At 40.4% G+C, this 21,086-nt stretch overlaps 1 protein-coding gene across 2 annotated transcripts in view; it reads left to right on the top strand.

The window, feature by feature from the left end:
* The window catches only part of TPH2 (tryptophan hydroxylase 2), a 76,388-nt gene extending 59,898 nt beyond the window's left edge, over positions 1 to 16,490 (top strand). For both annotated transcript variants that reach the window (XM_063134761.1, XM_063134762.1), the window contains exons 9-11: positions 1,122 to 1,217; positions 16,075 to 16,208; positions 16,316 to 16,490. In XM_063134761.1, coding sequence (XP_062990831.1) covers positions 1,122 to 1,217; positions 16,075 to 16,208; positions 16,316 to 16,490 — 405 coding nt within the window. The remainder of the gene's footprint in view (positions 1 to 1,121; positions 1,218 to 16,074; positions 16,209 to 16,315) is intronic.
* Positions 16,491 to 21,086: the final 4,596 nt, after the last annotated feature.

Raw genomic sequence — 21,086 nt, 5'->3', positions numbered from 1 at the left:
TCAAAATATTGACCAGGACCAAAAAGATGGAGTAGTGTCACTGGGAAATTGTTCAACCACAGGTCATTTCTGAAGGGTTACCTCCTCCCACGTGAATCTGCCTTTACATTAAGAGGCCCTTCTATAGGTGTCCTTGCCCAGTGAGATTAGGCAGGTGGTGATGAGAGAGAGAGAGAGACTTTTTGGTTGTGGCTACCTTTAGAACACTCTCCTCAGGAAAGCTCACCTGGTGCCTACTCTCATGACTTATTTCCCCAGGTCTTTTAAAACTCCAGTTGGATAGATTTTTTATTTTGCTGCTGTGATATTTCTTATTATTACTATTTTATCTGCTGTTCTTATAGTTTGATATTGTCATTTCACACACAACCTGTTATTACAAATGTTGTTCTCAATGGAAGGTGGGTGGTTGTTATTATTTTTCAGCAATTTTATTGTTTTTTCTCCTGTTGTCCTATGTTCAACTTTGATACACACACACACACACACACCTGTTTTACATGACTGCTTAGCCACCCTGGAAGTAGCAATACTAATAACAGCTCTTCTTAATGATTTATTTTCTTTTTCTTCATTCATAACCTCAGAGATTATTTCAAGTTACCCACTTTGTTTATTATGAGGTTCATTATATTGGCTGCATTATCTACGGTGAATGATGTTGGTAGGCCCCATGTGCCTTCAGCTTGTTGATTCGGTGTGTGGTGGTGGTGGTGGGAGTCAGGCAGGGAGAGCAGTTTTCATTTGACATGGTCAAGCAAACAAGGATGCACATGTACTGAGTTATTTTGGTAATGGAATGGATCCATTTTAACACACTAATTCCAGCAGTCTTAACTATAAATGCTTCCTTTCATGAAACATAGTGATTCTCATAATGATTCTTCCTAAAACAATTGATCAAAGAACGAAACAACAACAACAACAAATCAGAGTGTTTCTGATTTTGCTCTTTGTAGGGAAATTACATTTAAAGGACTGAATCATGGATGTCCTTGACTGAACTTATTTACAAAACATGAAATTCTGAAGAAGTGGTGTAAGCAAGTGAATGCCCTGATGACATGCTTGCTTTGAATTTATGCCCATCTGTTGTTGTTTTTTTACTTTTCTTTTTATAGTGTTATTTTTTCACCATTGAATTCGGCCTCTGTAAGCAAGATGGACAACTACGAGCCTATGGAGCTGGTCTTCTGTCTTCCATTGGAGAACTCAAGGTATCAATGTATATAATAAATATCCATAGCCCTAAATTGTTTATGGATAGAAATCAGATCACTCTTTTGTGTGTAAAGATATTGCTATTTTACCTTTTAAAAAACTGCACTGGAAACCGTTTGGCTGAAGGGCTGTATTTAAATGTACCCCCCTCCCATGAGAAAAAAAGAAAAAAAATCAAAAACTTTCTAATTCCAAATACATCAATGAATGAATTTTAAAGGAAAGGAATAACACAAATGGTCTAAGATGGATATTTGGGATGGAAACAAATATCTTAAAAACCATTCCTAAGCAATGATATTGGCATACGTACCTTCAGGAGGTTTGATTTCCTTACTATACTCAGACAGTGCCCTATACTGTGAAAATATTCCAGAGCTTCTCTACATTAAACAAAACCCCCACACCCTTACTGGGCTTCCTTTTTCCAGTTTCTTTTTTGGGTTCTGATGGGCTTCTTTGCACAGAGGACACATAATTCGAGTTGAATTGAAAGCTTCAATTTTCTATTTTTACCATTTCACAGTGCCCTCTAGTGGCTTAATTATAATGCAAGACTGGCATTTTACACAGCCAATTGATTGGAATAATGCCCCTTTTCGCGTTATCTCCAATCTTTTTGAAAGCAGGATAATGAGAGGAAAGCACAGGAGACATCCTGGGGGTTAACAATGTCATGTAAAGGACCCACAAACTTCCGTAAGTGACCAATCATGGGTGTGCAATAAATTGCTCATGTAGAGATGTCCCCGTTCTAACTGTCAGGATTCTTTCCCCCCAGTCATCTAATGCAGCAAGTCTTGAATCTTGAGTTGCTAGTAATGTACATTGGCAGTTACAATGCGTAGACCATGTTACATAGGGTGACCATATGAAAAGGAGGACAGGGCTTTACAGTTGTATTGAAAAGGGAATTTCAGCAGGTGTCATTTGTATATATGAAGAACCTGGTGAAATTTCCTTTTCATCACAACAGTTAAAGCTGCAGGTGCCCTGCCTTCTTTTAAATCTGGTCACTCTAGTATAGCTCCTGTACTTTAACTGTGGTGATAAAGAGGGAATTTCACCAGGTTCTCCATATATACAAATGACGCCTGCTGAAATTCCCTTTTCTATGCAACTGTTAAAGATACAGAAGCCCTGTCCTCCTTTTCATATGGTCACCCTATGTTACAAATCTGAATTTATTATCCTAGGCTGCAATCCTAAAACCATTTAGTTCTTGAATAAGTCCCATTGAACTCAGTAGAACTTATTTCAAATTAACATGCATAGGATTGTGCTGTGCAAGTAGAATAGTCTGGAGTTGCCTCTGAATTTCAGATGGGTACATCAGCACTCATGTATTTGTTTACCCAATAATCTGAAGAAAATAAATCAGCCTCTCCCCACCACCCCAGCCTGGTGCTCTCCAGCTGTGTTGTACTGCAACTCCCATAATTCCCATGCTGGCTGGGAATTATTTGACTTGCAGATTGGGGAATGCTGAAATAAATGCTGATGAGCCAGCCTTTACGATGTGAAACAGTACATTAGAGAGTATTGCTCAAGAGTGTATGCATTGTTCTGTACTGTAGAAAATGCAGTTTATAATTTACAGAGAACAATACAGAAGCACTCAAAAACCCAGAAGTCATATTTCGTACATTTAAGTTTATTTATTTATTTATTACATTTTTATACTGCCCAATAGCTGAAGCTCTCTGGGTGTTTTATAAATTTTTTACATATTTGTAATTTTAGGGCATAGCCTAGAGCACGGGTGGGCAGAAATTACATCTCCAGATGTTTTGGGCTTCAACTCCCAGTTTTCCTGACCCTTTGCCATCCTGGTGGGGACTTCTGGGAAGTGAAATCTGAAACATCTGGAGATCTACCTTCTGTCCACACTTGGCCTACAGAACACTGAAGTCAACAGAAACTGTGTTCATCTATATTACATTGCTATATTTCATGGAGACAATGATTTCCAGTCCTGTGGTATTACATCTTTTCTTGTTGAAAAGTGCTTGCACTACCAAAACATTTGCTGAAATTACATAAAACTAGCACGGCCTTGATTTAACCTCAGGTCTTGTGGTCCATAAAAATAAAGTTTATCCAACAAAGCCATAATATTGGTAAAAAAAGTTAAAGCCTGGTGCATTGTATATGTTTATGGCTAGAGTCTCCTTCCATTTGTCTAAACAGTATATATCTGTTGATCTCATAAAACCTTTGCGGTAACATCAGTGCACATCATCTGAAAATGCCTGCTATCATTGGCAACCTGATTACATTTAAGTGTGTGCTTTCTGAAATTTGTATTTTCTCCAGTAGTAGAACAACAACTTAAAATCAGGCATCTTTGCCTTGAATATGGACCACAGAGAGGGCTGCATTTACAGCTAAACTGTTTCCTCTCACCCTTTGCTAACGAAAGTGGCTCATTGACAATACTGTTGATTAGGTATCATTGGCTTTTGCTGAGGGCCCACACCCTGATAGGGGCCTATTAACAAGAGCCCTCTGGACTTGTTCCTTCTCTTCACCATTGAAATCTGCTTGTTCACCTGCCTCTCGCTCTGGCTCAGATAATGTTGGTGGTGAGAAGGCAGAGCAGCAGATGTCTTGGCCTACTTGCTCACTGGTTCTCTGCCTGTCAAGCTAGTAAGTGGTACCAATGATGAGAGGATGAGGAGCAATAGCAGGTGGTGTCAATGGTGATTAGAAGGTGGGTGCACTGAGTGAAGGAGCCCATTAAGGGAGTCCTGCCCAAACTTGGAGCCAGCACTGATTGTTTGTATCCCAGGCTTTGAGGTTCTCTACATTAGGGGAAAAAACCCACGTCCTTACCAGGTCTCAGATCTTTTCACGTTCAAGGCAGGCTCCTTCAGACAGTGATGACCACATGATTTTTATTTGAAAAAGGAATGCCATTGAAAAGAATAGGCTGCAATGACACAGCGCCATCTAGTGGTGGAATAAAAACCCATCAGATACTGGATTATCTCTGTGTTATAAAAACACAGGGTTACTGGGAGAAAGGGCAGGAGGCATCCTGGCTAATTATGATGACATGAAATCGACTTGCAAACTTCCTTGAGTGGCCAGTCACGAGCGTGCTATAAATTGATCATTTAGAGGAGCTCTTTTACAATACAAGGACAAACCAGTGCAAATTTACAACGATCTTTGTCAGCATACACTGAATTGGAGACGCAGTGTCAAGCAGATAACGGAAATATTAGTGAAAAAAGCAATTAAATATGCTTGGGGTTATCCTGAATTTTTAAGATTTACATATGACGGGAGGCAGCACAGAGTAACCTCTTTGGATCAGGGCAAAGAGCTGCTGAAGAGCTTGGGTTTGTATGATGAAGCAAGTTTGACTGAAACAGGCGGGGGGGGAAGTGAGGCTGGGGCATCTGGGATGTAATAGAATTGATAATTGCATTATGAGATAATTGTAGATAGAATTGTTAAAGCATAGAGACCTTGCCGGCCAGGCGTAGCACTGCCTCCCCCCTCCCCCCTCCCCCCTAAAGTAGATGGCCGGAGTGATAGACTTATGGGGATTTGGGGAGAGGGGAAGAGGTGGGGGTGGGGTGGGGGGGAAGGGGAGGTGGAGTGGGTTGGAGTAAGGGATTTAAAGGTGTTTTTATGGTGTTTGTGTTTTTATGTATGTGAATTTGAGTTACAGAGCACAAGGGATCGAAAAAGACATCAAAAGGGTGAATATGGATAAAAAAATAAAAGTATCAACACTCAGTGTTAAAGGTTTGGGGGCAGTCGTGAAAAGGAGGAGAATAAAACAAATGTTAAATAAAGAAGGATCTGACATTATTATGCTGCAAGAAACACATCAGGGGTTTGATAATGTAAATCAGATAAGGATAAAGTGGTCAGTTTACTATGAAAAGTCATTGGGGACTTAAAAAAAATGGAGTGGCTACTTTGATTTTTTAAAAAAGTGGATTTATATTAGAAACTATAAAAAAGGATGACAAGGGTAGATACCTTACGATAAAAGGTCAAATTGAAGGTAAAGTATATACATTAGTTAATGTTTATGCTCCAAATGAGAGACATAGAGAGTTTTTTATTAAATTATTTAAAGAAATAGAAGAGTTTAAGAAGGGGTGTGTTATTTTAGCAAGGGATTTTAATATGGTTATGAATAATAGATGGGACAGGTCAAACCCCACTAATGTTGAAAAGAGAAATAATATTACCATATTGAACAAATTAGTAAAAGAAAATGATTATGTGGATTGTTGGCGTTTACTTAATGGGGCTAAACCTGGGTATTCATACTATTCCCCAGTTCATCTTACTTACTCTAGGATAGATTATATATTTGTTTCGAAAGAGTTTGCAACTAAGGTTTGTAAAATGGAAATGGGGGTAATAAAGGTAACAGATCACGCATTGTTAAGTTTAGAGTTTACAGTTAAGAAGAATTATAAAGAAGCGTATAGGTGGAAAATGAATACAAAAATATTGAAATATAATAAAGTGGTAGAAAAAATTCAGAGGGAACTGTCAGAGTCCTGGGAAATTAATGAAAAGGGAGGAACGGCAGGGTCAGTGGTTTGGGACACCATGAAGGCTGTAGCAAGAGGAATTTGTATTAGAGAAATGTGTAATTTAAGAAGACAACAGTATGCAGAGCAGGAGAAGTTGGAGATAGAGATTAGGAGGCTGGAAGAAGAATATTGGCAGGGTAAAAATAAATATAAATGAATAGAAATACAAGCTAAGAAAAAGGAGTTAGAGAATATAAATATAGAACAGGTTCAGAAAAACATAATTTATATGAAAAGGGAGTATTTCGAAAACAGTAATAGAAATTCTAGATTGCTTGCCAGACTCACACAAAAGGAAAAAGCGAGAAATGGGATAGGAGCATTGAAGGATAAACAAGGGAATTACTGTCATACAATGAAAGACAAAATAAAAAAATTTCAGGAATTTTATCAGGAATTATATAAGGGAAAAGATATCCAGAAAAAGAAGTTGGAGGATTATATAGAAAGGTATATAAAGAAGGGAATAAAAATAGAACATAAAGAGTTAATGGAGAAGGTAATAACTCAAAGAGAAGTTGAAGAGGTAATTGATAATTTGAAAGTGGGTAAATCACCGGGAGCAGATGGTTTAGGATCAGAATATTATAAGGTTTTCAAAGGGTTTTTAGTTCTGAAATTAATGAAACTTTATAACGCTATATTGCAAGGAGAGAAGATACCAGAATCATGGGAACACTCATTGATAATATTAATTCCAAAACCAGATAAAGATTTGACTGTCCCTGATTCATATAGACCTATTTCACTAATAAATCAAGACGCTAACATTTTTTCATCTATTTTGGCGAAACGGTTAAATAAATTTATATCTGAATATATAGAAGAAGACCAATGTGGATTTGTGGTGGGTAGACAGATGCATAGTTTAGTGGGAAGAGTTTTAAATGCAATACATGTGATAAAAAAATCTAAGATTAAGGCAGGAATTTTGGCATTGGATATCTTTAAGGCTTTTGATTGTGTGAGCTGGCAGGCACTAAAGATTATTCTAGATAAAATGGGATTTGGAAATAATTTTAAAACTATAATAGAACAGTTATACTCCCAAAACACAGCTGGTAGTGGTGGTAAATGACGGACTCACCAATAAGATTCGACTAGCCAGAGGTACAAGACAAGGATGTCCGCTCTCGCCGGTCCTGTTTGTAATGGTTATAGAAGTACTGGCGAATGCAATAAGAGATGATGGAGAGATAGAAGGAATTGGTGATGTAAAAAAAATAAAATTGAATATGTTTCCGGATGATACCCTTTTAACTATTAAGAATCCAATAAGAAAGATAGATAGAATTAAACAACAATTGAGAGAATTTGAAGAAGCTACTGGATTAAGAATAAATTGGTCCAAATCAGAGATGATTTTGTTTAATTATACTAAAAAGGAAGAAAGGGAATAGAAATGAGAGCTAAGGAACAGATTAGATATTTGGGAATTAAAATTACAAAAAATTTAGATAATTTAGAGAAGGAGAACTTAACTAGGTTAAAAAAAGAGGTTTTAGTAAAATTGGAAAAATATGAAAGATTAAATTTTTGTGAACCGCCCAGAGAATTTTTGTGAACCGCCCAGAGAGCTCCGGCTATTGGGCGGTATAGAAATGTAATAAATAATAAATAAATAAATAAAATAATAATAAATAAATTTATCCTGGTTTGGAAGAATTGCATTAATAAAAATGAAGATTTTAGCAAAGATTAATTTTGTGTTTAGGATGTTACCAATAAAAATTTCACAATTAGAGATAAAAAGTTGGCAAAATATTATAAATAAATATTGTAATGGAGATAAGAAAGCGAGGGTAAATAAGAATAATTGGTATTTAAGTCAAAAGAAGGGAGGAATGGGTCTCCCGAATATAAAATTATATTATGTAGCAAACAGGTTCAGACACATTGTAGAAGCAATTATAGGAGTAGGAAATTTAGATTGGATGGAGGATAAAATTACAGGTAATGTAGAGATGAGATTGGAAAATGTTTTTTTTAAGGAAGGAGGAAGAAAATGGGTTGAAAGTATAGGTAATCCACTCCTGAGGTCTCACTGGGAAATTTGGACTAAATTTAAAGGGGAGCTGCTCCCGAGCAGCTCTCCTTTGGCACTGGTAATAATGTTAAAGAATTTCCCGGAGGAACTGAAGGGTAGATTAAGTAAAATATTAAAAGAGAAAAATAAAATGAAATTAAAGGATTGGTTGAGAGAAATAAATACAAGAGAAGATATGGAAGAGCTTTTAAAAGGGGAAAAATTAACTTGGTTAGATTATAGGCAATTAGAGCAATGGAATAAAAAGTGGATTAGAGAAAATAGAGTTTGTAGAGAAATGATGAAGTTCGAGGAATTAATTAAAAAGGAAAAAAGTAAGGGAGGAAGTTTAGTTTTAAAAGGGTTAATGAGTGAAATATATAAAATATTGCTAGAGAAAGGGTTAATGGATAGTTCAGGAAAATTGGTATGGGAGACAGATTTGAAGGTACAAATAGGACGACAGAGCTGGGAGGGACTTTGGAAACAACGAGTGTTGAGAAGTATGTCAGTGAGAATAAAAGAGAACTACTTTAAAATTTTGTGGAGGTGGTACCTAACCCCGATTAGACTGAATAAGATAAATAATGAGCATTCAGCAAATTGTTGGAGAGGTTGTGGGGAAAAAGGAACGTATTTACATATGTGGTGGGAATGCAAATATGTACAAAGATTATGGAAGATGGTGTTTTTGGAAATTGAAGAAATAGTGGGAATGAAAATAGAACAAACACCAAAAATTGCATTACTGTCACTATTTGAAGATTTAGAATGTGGAAAAGAAATTAAAGAATTGATATCGAGTTTGCTGACTGCAGCACGATTGATGGTAGCTAGGAACTGGAAGATTCAAGGGGAGTATTATATTGAAGAATGGTACAAAGAAGTATGGGATATAGCTATTAATGATAAGTTGACTTGTAATATTAAATGGAGGAGAGGTATAACTAAAATAAATGAGTTTGAAGGAATTTGGAAACAGTTCCTAATATTTGTGCTTTCGAAGGGAAGTGGGAAACCGCCAGCAGAAGAAAGTATGAGATTTTGGAAGCAGGAATAGATCCCGAGGTGGGGGGTGCACTTATATGTTAAGAATGATTATGATTTGTTATGATATGATATGCTATAGTTAATATTTACTCAATATATATGTATTCAACATTTACTCAACATGTATGTAGTATGTTGTTGTTGTTTTCTTTTCTGTAATGATGTATGTTTAATTATGTGGAAAAGCAATAAAAAAATTAAATAAAAAAAAAGAAAAGAAAAAAAGAAAAAAAAATAGAGGAGCTCTTTGGCTCAAAACAGAGAGAGCTTAAAATCACACATTTCTGAACAAACATGGAAGGCATAGTGGTAGTCAGAACCAAAGAGTTCCATGAGAATGTACAGGGAGGAAGCCAGTTCTAGGAAATACCAGTTGGAAACTGAAACTTAGAACAATACCCATTTTGAGATTAATAGTCATAGCAGGGGTAGCTTTTTGTTAAGTAAAGTTGGATTGTCCGATTCTTCAGCATACTGTGTCATCATTTTGAAAAGTTTACAGCAAAGTTATTATAGAAGACATTGCTATAGGATGTTATGCTGATGCCTGGAAGTTGACAGCATACAATGTGTAAAATTCTATTGTTCTTTGAGGTCATACAACAATTTAAACCAAAACCGTTTGAAACTCTTGACATTGCTACTCCACAAATTCAGTCTTGGTCTAGCAACCATCTTGCCAGTAAAGTAAAAAGGAAATTTGATTGTGCTTTCTAGGGAACTTAGAACTGCTGCACAGCCACTTCCAGAGTTATTTATTTAACACACTACTCACACACTTATATCTGTTTATTTATATATACATCTCCTCTCGGGCAGTTTATAGCACAAATTAAAGCAATAAATTTACTAAGGCAGAAACAAGTACAAATACAAAATAAAGTAAAAATCCTTAAAAATGACAAGTAAAGCTATATAGTAAACTCAGTTTTTTAAAAAAGTTTCCTGTGCACCTGTGAAATCCAGGTTAGACTACTGTAGTGTGTTCAACACAGAGCTGCCTTGGAAGACAGTTCTAGAAACTTCAACTAGTGCAAAATGTGGCATCCCGGATGCTGATATGGGTAGGGTGGATAGAGCAGGTGGCACCAATGTTTTACCAGTTACACTGGCTGTTAATGAATTTCTGAGCTCAATTAAACAGTTCAGGCCCAGGCTGTTTGAATGACTGCCTACACTTGCATCTGCCTGCCTATGCTTTCAGATCACCCTCAAAGGGCACAATCCTATGTGGATTGCTGGCTGCCTCCAAATTTAGATGCCAGGCAGGAGAATCCAAATGCAGGGCTCCATTCACCCTGCATTTCTGCTAGATGGTCAGTTTTGCCCATCTAGCTGATAGCAGCTCAGAGGGGAAGGGAAGGAGGCTGGGACAGCCCTTGCATATATTATATCACAGCTGCCCCAGAGTCTTCCCCCAGCCCACCCCTGGGAATGCCCTCTTTTCCCCATCCCTGCACTCCATTTTCTGAGAACGGAGATAACTGGCGTGGTGCTCTCCATGCTGGGTATGGGAGAGGGTGGGGAGTAGGCATGTGCTCCGCTCCGATTAGGAGCGGAGAAGCAGTAGCGGATTGGCCTGCTCCGCCTTACCCAGAGGCGGAGTAGAAGTGGACCGTGGACCCCTAGAAGCTAGGCGAAGAGAAGCAGCCATTTTTCGGAGCTCCTAGTTCAGGCGGAGCGCTCCGATCGCCATCTTGAAACATTTCGCCCATAGGATTGCATTGCGGAAAACAATCGGGGATAACTGGGTTGATTTTTAAGCTATCGTTCTGAAAATTCTTGTGCACAGAGAGTCGTGGATGGGGGTCATTTTGAGACTACTCTCACCTCTCTGTGTCATGCGGGTCGCATGCTAGAATTTTTTAAAAATTGGGTAAACAAACGGACAGCGCGCGGTTTTCGCCCATAGGATTGCATTGAGGAAAAGAATTGGGGATAACTGGGTTGATTTTTAAGCTATCATTCTGAAAATTCTTGTGCACAGAGAGTCATGGATGGGGGTCATTTTGAGACTACTCTCACCTCTCTGCGTGGTGCGGGTCGCGCGCTAGAATTTTTTAAAAAATCGGCGGGAAAAATACCTTTTTCAAAGGGCTGAGGGGCAGAGTCAGCTCCCGGTCATGATCACATGATCCCAAAGTTAGAGGAGGGCATAGGCAAAACGGGTAACTTGGGATTCTGGGAAACTTCTCTTTCTTCATCTGAACGGACTTTTCCCAGTGTTTTTTAACACAGTAGCCCCACCAAATGCACAAACACAACCTGAAATCATATACTAAGCCAAGAATAAGAGATAGAAACACAGCACTGCTACCCACCCTAACTTTGGGGAACAACTGAAAATATGTGGTGCAAGGGGATGAGCTCCCCTAGGGCATCTCATTGTGGACGTGCCCCCACTCTCTCCTGCACTGGAAGGCCATCAGAGCCTTCCAAAGAGAGTAAAACGGTGGAGCAATGCCTATCATGAGTCGAAGTGAGTGTTTACTTCTTAGTGGTGGAGCGATGCCTGTTATGAGTTGAAGTGAGTGTTTACTTCTCAGAGCTCTTGGTGAAGCAATGGCTTTCTTGAGCTGAACTGGCAGCTGCTTCCCTCTCTCCCGGGCACGTCCCCCTATTGCTGGTAAAAGATATAGCCTTTTTAAAAAAGTTCTTGTTGTTGTTTATTCAGCAACACTGCTGCTTTTAATTCCACCCCTCCTTTGTTTATTTATTTATTTATTCCATTTTATATGCATTACTGGCTTATCCTTGGCTCACTTCCTTATGCCCCCAGAAATGCCAGCTGCATGCCTGCCTGCCTTCCTTCCCTCCTCCCCTGCCCACCTCGCAGGGATGTTGTGTGTGTGTGGCTTTGACTCAGGGGAGAAGTCCTTCCTGCGCTCACTTAGAGTTTTGGAAGTTCCAAATTTTGCAGGTTTAAGCCCCGCCAAAAAACAGGGGATGATGGGACTGCCTTCTCGGCGTGTGTATGTATCCCTGGATAAGCTTTCATGGTGGTGAGTTTGAGGGTTTTTTTTAACGTGCAAAATTGACAGAGCTATGGAAAGGGGTGTTGGATTTTCATAAATTCCCCAAAAATCAGGGGATGATGGGATTTGCTTGAAACTTGGCATGCGTGTGGACACCTGGATAAGCTGTCCTGGTGGTGAGTTTGAGGTTTCTAACGTGCAAATTGACGGAGCTATGGAAAGGGGTGTGAATGGGGTGCCCGAGTTTCAAAAATTCCCCCCAAATCAGGGGATGATGGGATTGCCTTGAAACTTGGCATCCATGGGGACACATGGATAAGCTGTCATGGTGGCGAGTTTGAGGTTTCTAACGTGCAAATTGACGGAGCTATCGAAAGGGGTGTGAATGGGGTGCCCGATTTTCAAAAATTCCCCAAAAATCAGGGGATGATGGGATTGCTTTGAAACTTGGCGTGCATGTGTATACGTCCATGAGGTGTCATGGTGCCAAACGTGAGGTTTCTAACTTGAACAGAAAAAAAGTTGTATAATTTTTTAGCTTTCAATGCAACCCTATGGGGGGGGGGAAACGGAGCTCCGATCCGGATCCGGAGCTCCGAGCGGAGCGGAAGTGGGCGGAGCGGGGGCGGGGCGAAGCGGCCCGCTCCGAAAATCACGGATCTGCAAGTGAAGCGGAGCGGGGGGTCCGTGCACACCCCTAGTGGGGAGTGCAGTTTCCTGGCTCCAAGGTCAGAGTCAGGAAACTGATCTATCCTATCCCCCCAGATGCTGTCTGGGGGCCATAGAATCACTCCCTTAGTCATTAGATTTATTCTGTGTTGCCTTTTCTTGACAACTATACAATACTGCTATAATTTGACCTATTTGATCTGATTATTCTATATGTTTTAAAGACACAGTGTAGAGTTGGATGCTGCTTTTTATTGTTATGATTCCACTGCTATTTTATTGCTATTTGTCTTTATTGTTGTTTTTATGCTGTCTTATACCGGTGATGTTTTATGGTGATTTTGTTATTATGAAATACTGTTACTTTATACTTCTAGGGATGGAAGCTGCCTGTGACCCTAAAAGGTGGCTTACCACTTAGATAAAAATAAAGAAGTGTTCATAAAATATAAGAGGTAATTCAAAAGCATGGGTATATAGACCGGAATCTAAAAGATGACAGAGTAGGTGTCAGGTGTCCTTCTTTGGACAGGGAGTTCAATAACTGCAATGCCTCTGCTTGGTCATGACTCACCTGGAGAAGGGCCTCAGCCAGGCTGCTGTGGTAGATGTTCCTTAAGCATTCCTTAAGGAGGCAGTCCTTAAGGTTGACATGGACGGAAGGTAGATCTTCAGATGTTCTCAATGTCAACTCCCAGCAATCCTGATGATCAGCCATACTGGCAGGGGTTTATGGGAGTTAAAGTCCAAAACATCTGGAGATCTACTTTTTCCTCACCCTTGCTGGTACCAGGACCTCAATCCAGATCTGAAAGACTAGGAAATGTGATTGCAGGGAGAGAGAACAGAGGTTCATTCCCCTGTCTAGGGCATCCTTATGCTGTGAGCTGACTCTCACTTGATCTACCTGCTCTTGCTTGCTTGCCTTTAACTCCTAGGGCATGTCTAGACCTCCTGGCTTTCTGGGAGGGAGGGGGAAAGATCTCACGATATGGTGATCATGGGATCCTCCCCCTCTGTCTACACATGGTGCACGACATCCCGGGAGGACGGAGGATGTTGTGCCCACCATTTTGTTTGGTTTTTATCGCAAATGAGTACAGGAGCGCTCCTGCACAAAGGTACGTTGTTGTTGTTTTTTAAAAATATTCCCATTCCCCCACCCCCGATGGGCACAGAGCTCCTGAGGAGCTCCACACCCTGTGACCGGTTCCCGGCTCCTCACAAGGAACCAGGATGGCTGGCCACACATCTCGTGGTCTTGGGAGCTTCCCAAGACTGTGGGAAAAACCAGGATTAAAGGGTAGGGTGATATCCCAGGGAAAGGGAGGGATCATCCCTGCCTGCTGCTGGGATCCCCTATGCGTCATGTGGATGCACAGGGATGATCCCTGGGATATCACCTCATCTAGACATGCCCCTAGAAGCAGTTGGTAATATACAATGATTGGGTTACGAGTGTCTCTCTAGTGTGGACCATCTCTTTTAGAGCAAGACAGGGAACTCGCAGCTGCTTCACCAAACTATCCTACAGAAGAAAAATACAAGCTGCTTTTCGGGAGATGTGATTTATGTTGAGAACAAGCACCTGTCATGGGTGACTGATGCTTAGCTCTCTGGGGTATGCTGCCACAACTGAATTCGATACTAAACACATTTTTAGATGTACCAATATTTTTTGGCACTTTGTTATCCCTCTTTCCTTTAAAGCCCTCTATGAGTGTGTCTTTTTGCAGTTATGTTTCCCCATTTCCTCAGTCTGCAGGGAACACTGTTATGCAGGTACTTGGCTCTAAAAATATTTTAGCACCAGACCAAAATCCAGTGATATGCTTTCTGCAAGATGTGGAACGTGGGCTTAGAATGCCTGAGCTGTTGCCTGGAATTACTGTTTCATTTAAATGGTTTAGCCTCATTAATTATCTTTGTGTATGAGATCACCTTAATGCAGAATTACATGTAGAGGCATATTTACATGACGGGTAATGGAACAGAAATGTTTACAATATCAATTTCGGATTTCAACATTCAAAACTCTGCAGATTGCTAGATATCTCAGAGGATCATCTGACGGGGGAAATTGCGCTTCTCTACTATCACATACTGTTGCTTTGCTCCCTGCTTCACTTCTGCATTGAGGAGGAGCTCAAATTACATGGGGGAAGTGTGCAAAGACCACCCACAGAACAATGGAAACAGCACCCTTTATAGGGGAACTTCCCTGCACGCAGCAGGAAATTCCAACAAATCCCGACTTATTTCAATGAAGTCATGTTTTGTGTGGCTTATTTTAAGACGTGAAAACAGGGAAATGGAGCAGGAGGTGGGGAGCAGGATCACTGCATCATTGAAATGGCCTGTGAAGATCCGTTAAAGGCCAGTCGTGAGTGTGGGATAAAATGCTCTTCTGATGACGCTCTCAGTTAAGACTTTGGACCTTCTGGCATAGCCATCCTGAACCTGGATCCTCTAGATCTTGTGGACTTCAGCCCCAGCCGGCATGGCCAATAGGAATCTTGAAAGCTGTAATCTGGAGAGCACCAGGTTCGAGAAGCCTATTCAAGTATTTTGGGTATTACTCAAGGTTCTAGTTTTGGCCTACACATACCATCTTTCTCAGTGCCTGATTGTTAACCCTAAAACTGACCAAGAATGACCTCTTACTAAAACAACCTGTGCATTCCAAGCAGGTTTTTGGGTAGGAAGGCATGTTCTCTTAAAGGATACATCTGCCTGGTGCTTTTTTCAAGGATCCACATGAAGAAAAGGTAGTGATTAGATGGTTAATGATGGGGAAATGAAACACAGACATCCAGAACATTCTTCAGCACCCATTCAATACCAAATCCTTACCTTGTTTGAATATTCATTAACATGACATGGCTTCTTGGAAGTGCCATATTTGGTCAGTCCAATCCTATTTCAGGCAAGGGAATGTAGAGCAAGATATTATTTCTCTTTTATTTTGTCACAAAGCTGATCTAAAAAATAAAATAAGGAATATGATCTGAAAGTTCTTCTCTTCCTCCTATGACCATATACATGCCTGCAAACATACCTGCCTTTTATCAACATACAATAAAAACATTACACAGTGGTCATCATATATTTATGCCACTTCTAGACTTAAATACATTGTCATGATATGATATTGGACTGTGAAACAAATGACACAGATTGTGTGAATGATTCTGATGAGATTCAAATTTTGCCTGTATGGGTGTACATGTTTTGCTTTTGCTTTGGAGAAACTGATAAGTTAAGCTACACGAGTGATTGTGCTTGGAATATTTATTGATAAGCTTCTCCTCTTCAGATTCAGTGGTTTCAGCCTCTAATACATGCAGGGTAGAAGTATCTTTTAGCTGTTCTTGATTATGTAAACTTATAGCAAAAGATTTTTGAATAAACATTGATTTACCCTATTCGTGATGAAAGACCACTCTGAATAAAACATGTGAAACTAGCAACTATTTGAGACCATACTGCACTATAAAACTGGGTGCATAGAAACACTTGAGAGTTCTGTAATATAATTTAACAGATGATGTGGTGTATTTTGCAGCATGCTCTGTCTGATAAAGCCAATGTGAAAACATTTGATCCAAAGACAACCTGCTTGCAAGAATGCCTTATCACGACTTTCCAGGAAGCGTATTTTGTCTCAGAAAGTTTTGAAGAAGCCAAAGAAAAGATGAGGCAAGTTGTTTCCCTTGACCCTTAAAAACAACCCCAAATCTAATTTTCTCTTATCTGTAGGTGCAGAAATAAGAGTTAATTTTCTTTCTTTTTTCCTTTTCTTTCAGAGACTTTGCAAAATCAATCAACCGTCCCTTTTCTGTATATTTCAACCCATACACTCAAAGCATCGAAACCCTGAAAGACACTAGAAGTATTGAAAATGTTGTCCAGGATCTTCGGAGTGACCTTAACACAGTGTGTGATGCTTTAAGCAAAATGAACAGATATTTGGGGATATGATGTTTTCAATGTTGGCGCTTTGGAACATAGTGATCCTCCCAGCACTATGAGATGCAATTGCCCTTTTAGCACTGTTTATTCCCTCTCTCTGTTGCATGGCCATTGCACTTGCTCAGTGTGTCATTCCATCCAACTGTAGCTTCTGATATGCCATCGCTAACATGCAAATTCACAAGGAAACAGAGCATATGTTATTTATTTGTTTGTTTAAATGTCTGTCTCACCACTGGTGAGATTAAGAAGCCCGTAGGGCAGCTTACATAAAAATCAATAAAACATGCAATTCTATCAATAAAAGGACATATTAAAGACAAAAGCATCACCGCCATTATGGAACAATAGCAGTCGGTAAAAAAAACTACAATAAGAACCTTATGGTCTCCAAAATAATATAGCCCCCCCCCCAATTAATTTCCTGAAGAGTGTAGCAAACAGGCCTAATGAACTTCACTGGAGAGGGAGTACCATAAAGTTGGCACCACGGCCAAAAAGGCTCTGCTCCTTGTGCCAGCCAGCTTGGTTTAAACAATGCGGGCACTTAATGCAGGGCCTGACTTGATGATCTTAGCACAGGGAAGAGTTCATGTGGATGAAGGTGTTCCTGGAGATACCTTGAGGCCAAACCATTTAGGGCTCTAAACATTATGACCAGCACTTTAAATTATGTTTTGAAATAAACTGAGAGCAATTCAGTTCATTCCGCGCAGGCATAACATGCACCCTGCTTATTATCAAGAGTAACAGGGGCTTACTCTTGTTAATAAGCAGGGTGCCACAGTCTAAACTAGTTGTGGTTTCTGGATGCTCCTCAAAGGCAGTACCATGTTGAACACATTACAATAGGCCCCAAACTAGAAAACCACACTCCTTCCACAGTTCCCACCCCCTTTCTTCCCAAATATCCATCATTTGCTGATTTCCTGGTGTCCCCCTGTTCCCGTTTTTCCACTATTTCTAAAAGGTTGAAATGCCTCTTTTAAGGCTTAGTTATTGGCAATGGGGTTGTTCACACAACATGCTGTTGTTGTTGACTGTGGGTTGTTTATTGAACCATGGGTTAGTGTGTTGTCTGAACCTGGGACTTTTTCCACAGGGTGGCTTGTTAACCACCCTCAACAACCCAACAAGAAACTATGAGTTCTCAAGGTGGTTTGTTCGAGAGGAATAAGCCACACTGCATGGTTAACAAGCCACCATGTGGGAAATGTCCTGGGTTCAGATAACATGCTAACCCATGGTTCAACAACAACCCACAGTCAACCACTGAGTGTGGGTTAGTGTGTGGTGTGATCCCAGTCAATAAGAACTTTAAGCTACAATATGCTGGCATTCTTGGGGGGGTATTTTTGGCCCTACTTCTTTTGGCTTTAGCCCCACCCACTTTAAGAACATTTCCAAAATTGGGCTGAAAGAACTCCCTATCCCTGTTCTAAACTTATCCTTCAGAGAGAGTGCAACTTCATCTAGAATAAAGTGACCAGTAACTCCCAGATATAGCCAGCAATTCATATGAGATGATATGCTGGAGCTGACATATTTATTCATCACTTGAGGGCTGCAACATCAAGCGTTGACTTGCATATGAACAAGACCTCACCAAACCCCTCATCATCACTTAAGCACAATGATTTGCAATGGAGTCATCAGGTTTTGAATAATCAAATAATGATTACTTAGGGAGGCAGTGGGCTTTCCCACCCTAGAGGCCTTCAAGAGGCAGCTGGACAGCCATCTGTCAGGGATGCTTTAATGGGGATTCCTGTATTGAGCAGGGGGTTGGATTCGATGGCCTTATAGGCCCCTTCCAACTCTGCTATTCTATGATTCTATGATGCATATAGCTGTGTAAGACCACACTGACATCCTCCATAAATGTGGTACTAATATATATATATATATATATATATATATATATATATATATATATATCCTACTTGCCATTGATTTTTTTCTTTAACAAATGGTTTCCTGGGAAAGGAAAATCTAAGAAATGTCTCTTCTTTTCTGTTAAGGATACACATCTTTTCCCCCTTTACAACTACTGGGGCCCCAACAGAACTTCTTTTTTTGCAGGGGGACGTCTGCAAAGTTTTCATTTTCTTTGTAAATTAAGACATATTTCTTTCTTGCTTAGCAATGACTATTTCCCCTCCTCTGTCTGTCTGTGTTGATGTCTCTTGTGACTCAGCTGAACCGTGCTTTATGTAAAACTGCGAAGTGTAAGAACATCATAGATTTCAGTTAAATGGTCATTGGAGGATGCAGAGGATAGCATGCATAATGGGCAAATATTTCAAAGCAGCCAAGTAATTATAAAGCATTGAAGCACTATTTATATATATATATGAATGACTTGGCTTCAGAGTGTCCTTTTCATGAACAGACGTGACTCAGATCCAGAAGAGGCCCCTGCTGGAGTAAAGGGGAGAGGTTATTTCTGTGATTCCCCTGGGCCCCATCCCACATTGTTCTGAAGGGACTCTCCTCTCAACCTTACAGGGAGGCTTTTGAGGGGGCGAAGAGGGCTGTAGGGCAATCAGCAAAACCTTCCTTCGTGTGTTGGATCCCTGGAGATTAGGGCAGGAATGGAGAACCATCCCTGGGAAGCAAAGCTGACCCACATGGTCCAGCCCCTTTCTCCTAACTATCGATGGCTTGGTGGTTTCCCGGCTTTTGTGCAGTCCCGCTCCCCCCATTCTGAAAGGTTGAAATGTAGAAAGAGATTTAAGGTAAAACATACGGGTGTCCTTTGCATTCTTGGCATTTTTGACCCCGCCCTTTTCTGTTTGGCCCTGCCCGTCACTGGAATGTGGCTCCTGAGAGCGTCTCCAACATGAAATTCAGCTCTTGGATGAAACAGGTTCCCCACCCTTAGATCAGGGAATCCTTATCTAGGCTGACCATATGGAAAGGAGGGCAGGGCTCTTGTATCTTTTCAGTTGTATAGAAAAGGGAGTTTCAGCAGGTGTTGTTTGTAAGCATGCAGCACCTGGTGAAACTTCCTCTTCATCACAACAGTTAAAGCTGCAGGAGCACTGCCCTCTTTTGTATCTGGTCAAGAAGGCAGGTCTACTGCAGCTTTAACTGTTGTGATGAAGAGGGGATTTCACCAGGTGCTGCATGCATACAAATGACAGCTGCTGAAATTCCCTTTTCTATACAACTGTTAAAGATACAGGAGCCCTGTCCTCCTTTCCATATGGTCACCCTACTTATACCTAATCTATAGATTCTGTGAAGCAATATAAAGATGCATGATACCATTCCGCATATACTTTGCTTAAAGATATCAGGCATGAAGAAATTAAAGGGTGTTTAGACTGCAATCTGTTGAACTCACTGGGGCTTGCTTCTGAGTAAATACGCTACGTTAGCCAATTATCTATCTCATTCTTAGCTGACTGACAGATTGAAAGAAATATTACAATGTATCAATAAAAGTGATGCTTTATTGGATTGGTTAATCAGACATTTCTTTCAACTAAATAGCAGACATATAACCTATTGTTTGGAAATTCCTCTTAAATTCATTGCCTAAATCAAGAGATATAACTTGCTGTGTGCGTGTGTGATTAGCTCTAAACAAAGGGAACCCTCTTTCACCAAGGGCAGCTCTGATTACAAACAGCTCTAAAAAAAAAAAATCAAAATCTTAATTTGCAGTTGAATGTGACAAATTAATCACAAGCTGCACTTGGTTGCAGAGAAATGGTGGATTCTAAATTAGCTGTGGAAGTCCTGACAACATTTTCCCTGGCTTGCATACTCTCTGGGGCCATTGTTGTCTTTCTGCATTATCTAGAGGTGTTTACATACAGCTTTCTAGATGTGCATAAGTGATGTTTATTAGTGGGCCACTTTCAATGTTCACATGTGCAAGGGAAAGCTTGCTTTCAACGGGGAAGACTCAGATTGCTCACAAGTAGCCTGATAGGTATGGAAGCCATCTTTTTGTCACAGGAACAGTAGCTAAGTTCACGAAATGAAAGCACCCTGGGCAGTCCATGCTAATAGGAGTAATGTTCCAATGGGGTATATCTTCAGCAGACTTGGCCCTAGGAAATATAGCACACTGGGCGAGAAATATCCCCCCCCACACACACACATGCAGCTTACAACTTTCATTTATTACTGTGTTTAATATTTACATTGTTTATAGTGCTTGATACTACTGCCTGAAAATGAAACCTTGTTCCGCTGATATTTATTTAGGGGACTGCCTATATAGCTTATTTGCCCCACAGTGGCTGTGCAATGGTGCTGTGCTGGTTATATGATGCAGCTGTCAATTAGCCACCGTGAGGCTTTCCCCCAAAGCTCCATGTTAAAAAAGTCAGGGACTTACTCCAACTTTTTCCCTTGAAGCGAGGTCACCATGGTCATTCCACCATGTGAACTCATTTCAGCATCGAGCTGGGGATATCGACCGCTGACAGGTCGCCGGAAGCCAGGCAGGGGGCAGGGGGTAGGCCCGATGAGCCAAATGGCTGCTGGAAAACCCACACTTCCACCTGGTGTGGGGATTTCCCTCCCCCACCCTGCAGCAGCGAAAACACGGTGGTTTCAGCAAAGCAGCAGCAAAACGGTGCTGTGAAG

The sequence above is a fragment of the Elgaria multicarinata genome, chromosome 9, assembly GCF_023053635.1.
Source record: "Elgaria multicarinata webbii isolate HBS135686 ecotype San Diego chromosome 9, rElgMul1.1.pri, whole genome shotgun sequence".
NCBI lineage: Eukaryota > Metazoa > Chordata > Lepidosauria > Squamata > Anguidae > Elgaria > Elgaria multicarinata.
The sequence above is the reverse complement of the archived record's forward strand: the minus strand, read 5'-3'. Positions and strand labels throughout refer to the sequence as shown.